Here is a 9,934-nt window from a genome sequence, read left to right on the forward strand (position 1 = left end):
GCGCAGCTTGTGGTGCAGGCTGTTCCTGATTGTAGGCAGCTGCCTTCTTGCTGTGTCCTCCCATGGCAGAGAGCAGACAGGAAGCAAGCTTTTTGTTGTCTCTATTTATAAGGGCACTAATCACATCACGAGGGCTCCACCCTCATGGCCTAATTGCCTCCAAAAGGCCCCGTCTCCAAATACCATGTTTTGGGGAATTTGAGTTTCAACATGTGAATTTGGGAAGGACACAAACATTTAGTCCATAGCATGAAGCTAATTCCATTTCATCAGTTACATCACATTGTGCTCTGCTTGGGGATTAATATTTCAGTCTCTGTGAGTTTTATGTGTTTTACTACGCAAGTATTCTTTCGTCAGATACTACTAGATGGGAAGATAAACAAAAATGTTAATGTATAAATTACATCTGATTTTTTTTTTTTAACTAAAGGTCTGGAATTAACTTTCTTCTCTGGTGTATATGGAACCTGTATTGGTGCTATAAATAAATTTGGAGCAGAAGAGAAAAGCCTTATTGGACTTTCTGGCATTTTCATCGGCATTGGAGAAATTTTAGGTTGGTTTTAAAAAAAAGCATTTGCATTAAAAATATCAGTTTATTATAGGTAAAATGGAAATTTTAAGTGTACTTCACCTTTGTCCTTGAATTTCTGTTTTTTCTGCTTATTTTTACCCAAACGTGTGTTTTTCTTTTTCTATTATTGCTATTCTTTTTCTTTTTTTTTTTTCGAGACAGAGTCTCACTCTGTCGCCCAGGCTAGAGTTGGAGTGCAGTGGCATGATCTCAGCTCACTGCAAGCTCCGCCTCCTGGTTTCACGCTGTTCTCCTGCCTCAGCCTCCCAAGTAGCTGGGACTACAGGTGCCCACCACCACTCCCGGCTATTTTTGTTTTTGTATTTTAAATAGAGACGGGGTTTCACCGTGTTAGCCAGGATGGTCTGGATCTCCTGACCTCATGATCCGCCCGCCTCGGCCTCCCAAAGTGCTGGCATTACAGGTGTGAGCCACCATGCCCGGCCTATTATTGCTATTCGAATGTAACTAAATTATAAAACATTTGCAAAATAATTCACAGATGGAAACCCTGTGCAAGAAAACATGCAATGTTTCCTCACTTTTCCTCTTAAAATATTTAGAATGTCTTGGAATTCCTGACTCTGGTTCTCTGATTCCCTGTCACCAACTGGGTATCCAACAGCTCAATCCTGTTCTAACACTTAACTATCCAGAGTTAGTGTCAGATTCCACAGGTTTAAGGGTTCAGTCCTACAGACAGACAGTCTGGGTCCATAGGCCTCTCAGGCACACCTCTCTGACTTGGGTACAAATTTGGAGGTTCCCACAGCCCTCTTCTCCCTTCATGTTTGATAATTTGCTAGAGCAACTCACAGAACTCAGGAAAATGCTCTCCTGACTATTAGAGTTTATTATAAAGGATACAGATGAGCAGCCTGATGAGGAGGTACAAAGGGTGGGGTCTGAAAGGGTCCCTAAGTGCAGGAGCCTCTGTCTCCATGGATTTTGGGCTCACCACTCCAGAAGCTCCTCCAACCCTGTTTAGGGGGATTTATGGAGATCCTGTTACGTAGGCATGATTGATTAAATCATTGGCCACATGTCCGGGTGCAGTGGCTCATTCACTTTGGGAGGCTGAGGTGGGAGGATCACTTGAACCCAGGAGTTCAAACCTGGACAACATAAGGAGACCCTGTGTCTAACAACAACAAAAAAACAATCATTGGCCATTGGTGATTGATTTAATCTCCAGCCTTCCCTCCCTGAAGTGGGAGTGAAAGGGCCTGGAAGTTCTAGCCCTCAGGGCTTGGTCTTTCTGGGAACCAGCCTCATCCTGAAGCTCTATCCTAGGCCAACCCCTCTCTCCCCAAAAGTTGCCCCCTTAGCATAAACTTCGGTATGATTGAAAGTGGCTCTTTCTGAATAACTAATGTCCCTCATATCACTGAGGAAATTCCAGGCCTTTTAGGATTTCTGTGCCAACAACTAGCAGCAAAGACCAAATATGTATTTTTATTATCCTCCACTAGTTATTCTTTGTTCAACAAAGATTTGTTCAGCACTTGCAGTATATTGAATATGGTGTTAGATATGAGGAACTTCAACAAAGATTTATAGTAATCTGTCATGTCAACAAAATAGACAAAAATACCTGCCTACATAGAGCTTATATTCTTGAGGAAGAACACAGACAATAAAAACAGAAACCTTTGTATGTGAGACAGTGGTAAGCACCATGGGTAAAGCGGACTTTGGAGGGTTTGTTTGTTTTTGCTTTTTGGTCCCTGCCTTACTGCCAACACCTGGAGCAGGACAAGGTCTATATTGGGCATCCAATAAATGAGTTAAATGTGTTGAATGAATAATGAGAACATGGTTTCAGCAGAACTTAGTAACCAGTTGCGTGGTAGTGTGAGGAGAGGTGTCTACAATGATGACCAGGTTGATCAGAGTAACCTGGGCAGAGAGAATGCTGTAGGAGATGGGGTTTGAGGACATCTGCTGAATGGGATTTTGAACACCTCTAAGTACCAGAGAGGCACCCAAGTAGAGAAGTGTCCAGTGGGAAATGCAGGCTGATGCTCAGGAGGGACTCGTGGGCTGGAGATTGATGTTGGGAGTTATGGGTATGTAAATGGCGGGCGAAGCTTAGCCATGGTGAGTCAGTGCAGGGTAGTCTTCTCTGGTAAGTGCTTGTTTAGTGTCTGCCTGTAGACTACCTGGGAAGAAACTCACTTTCTGTAGGCAGCCTGCTTTTTTGAAAAAAATAATTTCAAATTGATAAGAAATTGCGAAAATAGGCCAGGCACAGTGCTCACGCCTGTAATTCTAGCACTTTGGGGAGCTGAGGTGGGCAGATCGCTTGAGTTCAGGAGTTTGAGACCAGCCTGGGCAACATGGCAAAACCCCATCTCTACAAAAAAAGTACAAAAAAATTAGCCAGGTGTAGTGGCGTATGCCTGTAGTCCCAGCTACTTGGGAGGCTGAAGTGGGAGGTTGCAGTGAGCCCAGATCACACCACTGCACTCCAGTCTAGGCCACAGAGCAAGACTCTGTCTCAAAAAAACCAAAAAACCAAAACAAAAAAAGAAATTGCAAAAATAAAAATAGTACAAAGAACATCTGAATATCCTTTAACAGGATTCATCTATTGTTAACACTCTACTTTAGTAACTTTTTTTTTTTTTTTTTTTTTTTTTAAGGACAGAGTCTTGCTCTGTTGCCCAGGCTGGGGTGCAATGGCTTGATCTCGGCTCACTGCAACCTTCGCCACTGGGGTTCAAGCAATTCTTCTGCCTCAGCCTCCCAAGTAGCTGGGACTACAGGCAACTGCTACCACGCCTGGCTAATTTTTGTATTTTCAGTAGAGATGGGGTTTCACCATGTTGGCCAGGCTGGTCTCGATCTCTTGACCTCTTGATCCACTCACCTCGGCCTCCCAAAGTGCTGGAATTACAGGCATGAGCCACTGCACCTGGCCCTCCTGTCAGTATTTTTGAGCTTTGTTCTTAGATGTAGTTCATTTAATTGAAAACAGCAGCATACCTTTTAAGATTTGTTGGACAGGACTGGAGCATTACTCAGTCTAGGGCTAATTATTTCCTGCTTCTAAGGGAAGACCCTTCTGTGTGCTCCACCCAGTTCCTGTGAATCATAAGCTTTTAAGTGGCTGGTGGGACCAGACACTATACCCAGCTGAGGGCGGGGCCCTAATACCGCTAATCCTCTTGGCTGATTCTTTCCCAGACTTCTGCTAACTTGCTCACTTTATGTACTGATCAGTCCTCAGCTGAAGACTCAGGGGGACTGTCTGCAGCTCTCTGGAATTGTTTTTCTGTGTAGCTTTCCTTTCTGATACCGTTGTCTGTGAACTCTGGTCACCCTGATATCCCTAGAGTCACATCCCCGTCTCTTCAATCCATGGGGGCTGCTGGCCTCCGCCTGGTTTCTTTCTCCCTCTGCTGCCTACTCTTGAGAGGAACTGCCAAATATTTTCCAGAGTGACTGTACCAGCAATGTGTGAGTGATTCCATTTTTCTGAATCCTTGCCAGCACTTGGTGTTATCACTATTTTTGATGTTAGCGATTGTGATAGATGTGTAGTCATGTTTCATTGTGGTTTTACTTTCTGTCTTTAATGGGTAATGATGTTGAGCATCTTTTCATGTGTTTATTTACCCTCTTTATATCTTCTTTGGTGACATGTATGTGCATATCTTTTGCCCATTTTCTAGGCAGGGTTTTTTTTGTTTTGTTTCGTTTTTACTATTAACCTTCACTTTTTAAATTTTTTTTTTTCCAGACAGAGTCTCGCTCAGTTGCCAGGCTGGAGTGCAGTGGCGCAATCTTGGCTCACTGCAACCTCCACCTCCTGGGTTCAAGCGATTCTCCTGCTTCAGCCTCCTGAGTAGCTGGGACTACAGGCGCACGCCACCATGCCCAGCTAATTTTTGTATTTTTAGTAGAGACAGGGTTTCACCATGTTGGTCAGGATGGTCTCGATCTCTTGACCTTGTGATCCACCCACCTTGACCTCCCAAAGTGCTGGGATTACAGGCGTGAGCCACTGCGCCCAGCAACTTTCTAAATTTTTTAAAATTATTTTTTTATTTTTTTGAGGCAGAGTCTCGCTCTGTCACCCATGCTGGAGTGCAATGGCGCGATCTCGGTTCACTGCAACATCTGCCCCCTGGGTTCAAGTGATTCTCCTGCCTCTGCCTCTTAAGTAGCTGGGACTACAGGCATACGCCACCACACCTGGCTAATTTTTGTATTTTTGGTAGAGATAGTGTTTCACCATGTTGACCAGGCTGGTCTCAAACTCCTGACCTCGGGTGATCTGCCCGCCTTGGCCTCCCAAAGGGCTGGGATTACAGGCATGACACCCTGCACCCAGCCATCCTTCACTTTTGATATATAGGTTTGCTGGTATAGATTTCTGGGGTAGAAATCACTTAAAAATTATAAAGGTCTTCTTCTTTTCAGTTACAAAGTTCTTCTCTTCTCACTGTTGAGGATTCTCCTCTCAGCTTTTGAGACATCCTGAGCTGTTTTGGCTGCTGACTCTTCCTAGGCCTCTCTGACTCCTCTTCGGAGCTCACACATAATTCTCAGAATCCATAATGACTGCCTTTCAGTGTGATACCTTGGCTTGTTTGGCTATGATTGCAACAAAAACGTGGTCATAATGACAAGTTGTATCCTTATTTTATTTCTGTTATAAGCTACAGGTCAAAGGGGATAGCTTGCGGGGTACACTAATTCACAGAGAAGAAATACAAGAATGTTCCTGGATAGAAATGCAAGTCATTTTGATACCTTACTTTTTTGTTCTAATAGTTGTTGCTTGGTCATCATTATCATTGTCTGCAAGTGCTGAGGTGTTGGGTTTTTTGAAGAAATTTAACAAGTGAGAATGTTTATTCCTTGGCTCTTTGGTGATAGCTCAGGCCTGGGTATATGATGTTTCGGCAACATTAGTGACGTTTCTGCCATCTTGACTTATAGGTGGAAGCCTCTTCGGCCTGCTGAGCAAGAACAATCGTTTTGGTAGAAATCCAGTTGTGCTGTTGGGCATCCTGGTGCACTTCATAGCTTTTTATCTAATATTTCTCAACATGCCTGGAGATGCCCCGATTGCTCCTGTTAAAGGAACTGACAGCAGTGCTTACATCAAATCCAGGTATAGTGGCTGTCATTTCTCTAGTCACTTGAGGACGGGTGGGAGGTAACGGATGGCTAGATATTGAAAGTGAAGCAGTTAATCCTCTTCAGAGAGCCTGGTGTCTCTCTAAGGTCATCTGTCAAGTGTTCATGGAGTCAGACTGAGTTTAAATAGGAATCCTTAGAGAATCCTAAGTTATTTTTGTAATAGTTGGTTTTAACCTTTTCCCCCACTAAATCTTTTTCTTGATCCTTGAAGGAGCACATAAGTATCTGATTTGAATTTTTTATCTCTGCTTCTTGAGCAGTGAAATATCCAGACATTAGGGCCTGGAGGAAGAACAAAGAGGAGCGGGGGAGAACCTGGCAACTGGGGAGGCCATTCAGTCCTTCCAGAGCAGTTTATATAACGTTTGAGGATATTGGTTTAGTACACTCAACTCTCAAGTTCATTATAAACGCAGACATTTATGTCCAGCTCCACAAATCCAAGGGGAGCCCAGCCCAAAAAACTATACAAACTGAGTATATCGCATGTGAAAATCTGAAACTTTTCGAGGGCCAACATGATGCTCCAAGGGAAGTGTTATTAGAACATTTCAGGTTACAGATTTTCAGATTAAAAATACCTGACAGGTCAGTGTAATGCAGATGTTCCAAAATCTGAAAAGAAAATTTGAAACACTTCTGGTCTTGATAAGGGATACTCAACCTGCATTTTCTTCACAAATGGTTGAGACCAGAGTTTGTTAGAATGTAAAGGTGTGTGCATTTGAGCACAAATTCTTACTTTGTAAATTCTAGTCTTTATGTTTTATTTTTATTTATTTATTTATTTATTTATTTTGTGACAGAGTCTCACTCTGTCTGCCAGCCTAGAATGCAAGTGGCGTGATCTCCGCTCACTGCAACCACCGCCTCTGGGGTTCAAGTGATTCTCGTGTCTCAGCCTCCTGAGTAGCTGGGATTACAGGCACGCGCCACTATGCCCAGCTAATTTTTATATTTTTAGTAGAGATGGGGTTTTGCCATGTTGGCCAGGCTGGTCCTCAAACTCCTGTCTTCAAGTGATCCGCCCACCTCAGCCTCCCAAAGTGCTGGGATTCCAGGCTGAGCCGCCGCACCAGCTTTGTCTTTATTTTTGTTTCATAGTGTTTAAAACTTGCAGGTAGAATACTTTTGTGGGTGGGTTGCTTGTATATTTTAAATGGCTCTAGCAGATATTGCTCATACTAAATTGATTTTTATTTTCTTCAGCAAAGAAGTTGCCATTCTCTGCAGTTTTCTGTTGGGCCTTGGAGACAGCTGCTTTAATACCCAGCTGCTTAGTATCTTGGGCTTTCTGTATTCTGAAGACAGCGCCCCAGCATTTGCCATATTCAAGTTTGTTCAGGTAACCTCTTCAGATTGTGATTGTGTTTGACATAGGGCTCTTTCCTTTGTGTATTGCCTTGTTTTCCTTGGTTACTTGTATTGTGGTTTTAATTTTTATTTATTTATTTTTATTTTTTTGATAGAGTCTCTCTCTGTCACTCAGGCTGGAGTGCAGTAGTGCAATCTTGACTCCCTGCAACCTCCACCTCCCGGGTTCAAGCAATTCTCCTGCCTTAGCCTCCTGAGTAGGTGAGATTACAGGCCCACACCACCACGCCTGGCTAATTTTTGTATTTTTTTTTCTTTTTAGCAGAGGCAGGGTTTCACCACATTGGTTAGGCTGGTCTCAAACTTCTGACCTCAGGTGATCCACCTGCCTTGGCCTCCCAAAGTACTGGGGATTATATGCGTGAGCCACCGCACCCAGTCTATTTTTTTATTTTATTTTATTTTTAAAGACAAAGTCGGCCCGCCGCAGCTCACGCTTGTAATCCCAGCACTTTGGGAGGCCAAGGTGGGCGGATCACGAGGTCACAAGATCGAGACCATCCTGGCTAACACGGTGAAACCCTGTCTCTACTAAAAATACAAAAAAATTAGCCGGGCGTGGTGGCACGTGCCTGTAGTCCCAGCTGCTCGGGTGGCTGAGGCAGGAGAATGGTGTGAACCCGGGAGGCGGAGCTTGCCATGAGCCCAGATCACGCCACTGCACTTCAGCCTGGGCCACAGAGCGAGACTCCGTCTCAAAAAAAAAAGACAGTCTCACTCTGTAGCCCAGACTGGAGTGCAGTGGCACGATCTTGGCTCAGTGCAATCTCTGCCTCCCGAGTAGGTGGGATTACAGGAGTGCGCTACCACGTTCAGCTAAGTTTTTATATTTTTAGTAGAGATGAGGTTTCACCATTTTGGCCAGGCTGGTCACAAACTACTGGCCTCAAGTGATCCCCCCGCTTGGGCCCCGCAAAGTGCTGGGATTATAAACATGAGCCACCACCCCGGCTATATTGTGTTTCTTATTTTATTTTGTTTTTTTGTTTCCTCTTTTTTTTTCCTTTTTTTGCTTTTGTCTTATGTTGTGTTTTTCAAATGAAAGTTGGGGACATCCTTTAAGAGGATTTATGACTAGAATTAGGAAGCAAAGAGCAGTAAGATTTTTTGTATAACAGATTTTACTTTCTGGTCTCTATAGCTCTGATTAGAGATTTCCTTCCTTAGATACCAGAATTCTATTCATTTGTAATACAGACAAGTGGATTTCTTACTCTGTACATTCTTGTTACTCCAGTTTTCCACAAAATGCTATTTTTGTTTCATTTTATATTATTTTGTAGAGATGGGGTCTTGCTATGTTGTGCAGGCTGGTCTTGAACTCCTGCGCTCAAGCATTTCTCCCACCTTGGCCTCCCAAGGTGTTGGGTGGCATGAACCCCCACACCTGGCCAAAATGCTATTTTAAATACCAGGGACTGTGGCAGGAGTTTATGGTGCATGTTTGTGAGTCAGTGACTGAGGAAGTCATACCTTGATGCAGAAAGAATAGAAAGCACTGTGAGTTCCAGGTGTCCTTGGGGCAGGATAGGAGTGGGGCTAGGGGCTAACTGTGGCTCAGTGTGGCCCCCAGTGTGCCCGTTGTGATTTGTTTTGTTTGTTCTTAGTCTATTTGCGCAGCCGTGGCATTTTTCTACAGCAACTACCTTCTCCTTCACTGGCAACTCCTGGTCATGGTGATATTTGGGTTTTTTGGAACACTTTCTTTCTTCACTGTGGAATGGGAAGCTGCTGCCTTTGTAGCCCGCGGTTCTGACTACCGAAGTATCTGATCTGGTGTCCGTGAGGGGACACGTATGACCTCAGAAACACCACTGGACACAGAGCTTGGTGGAAGAAGTCGCCTTTGATCTTCACTCTATATTGGGTGATGTTCAGTATGGAAAATCAAGGGATTAAGACTGTTAAATCAGCCAGAGTTGGTGTTCAAGTTTACAGATATGAGTTATTTAAAGCAAGTGGAATAAGGGAAAGCTGTTAACTGTAATTGTTCAAAGATGTTGTTTTTCATTTCATCTATCTCAATTCTTATAATCATGTTATAGAATGTAAATGTTTTCTTCTCTCTCCTGCTGTTGTTGGAAGATCCTGCCTTGATTTAGAATACTAGGCCATATGTCATATAAATATTTTTTCTGGATATGGAGTATGTTTTGCTATGTAATAATGGGAAGCATATGTCATTCCCCATATGTGTTGGAGAATGACATTTAAATAAATAGCAAAGCTGGGTGTGGTGGTGCACCCCTATACTCCCAGCTGCTGGGGAGGCTGAAACAGAAGGATCACTTCAGCCCAGGAGATTGAGGCTGCAGTGAGCTATGATCACACCACTGCACTCCAGGCTGGGCAACAGAGTGAGACCCTGTCTTGAAAATAATAATAGGCCGGTCGCAGTGGCTCATGCCTGTAATCCCAACACTTTGGGAGGCTGAGGTGGGTGGATCACCTGAGGTCAGGAGTTTGAGACCAGCCTGGCCAACATGGTGAAACCTCATCTCTACTAAAAATACAAAAATGTGTTGGGTTTGGTGGTGCATGCCTGTAATCCTAGCTACTAGGGAGGCTGAGGCAAGAGAATTCGCTTGAACCCGGGAGGCGGAGGTTGCAGTGAGCTGAGATCGTGCCATTGCACTCCAGCCTGGGTGACAAGAGCGAAACTCCATCTCAAAAAAAAAAAGAAAAAATAATAATAATGATAATTTTTTAAAATAATGAAAAATAAATAACAAGATGCTGAAATAAAATCTTGATTTTGAAAAGATGTCTTCCTCTGTAAATGTTGCATTTGATAAGTTTTCTTACCTTGTAGCTCATAGCAAGGAGTGG

The 9,934-nt window shown here is 43.6% G+C and overlaps 1 protein-coding gene across 11 annotated transcripts in view; it reads left to right on the plus strand.

The window, feature by feature from the left end:
* The window catches only part of MFSD11 (major facilitator superfamily domain containing 11), a 123,301-nt gene that overhangs the window by 32,413 nt on the left and 80,954 nt on the right, over window positions 1-9,934 (plus strand). For 4 of the 11 annotated variants that reach the window (XR_008514921.2, XR_008514923.2, XR_010137884.1 and 1 more), the window contains exons 11-13: window positions 434-559; window positions 5,528-5,702; window positions 6,941-7,076. Coding sequence is in view for 6 of the 11 variants with exons in the window: in XM_054535126.2 (XP_054391101.2) it covers window positions 434-559; window positions 5,528-5,702; window positions 6,941-7,076; window positions 8,713-8,877 (602 nt within the window). In the remaining 5 variants the exon portion in view is untranslated. 11 annotated transcript variants of the gene reach the window in all.

This window comes from Pongo abelii, chromosome 19 (assembly GCF_028885655.2).
Source record: "Pongo abelii isolate AG06213 chromosome 19, NHGRI_mPonAbe1-v2.0_pri, whole genome shotgun sequence".
Lineage (NCBI taxonomy): Eukaryota > Metazoa > Chordata > Mammalia > Primates > Hominidae > Pongo > Pongo abelii.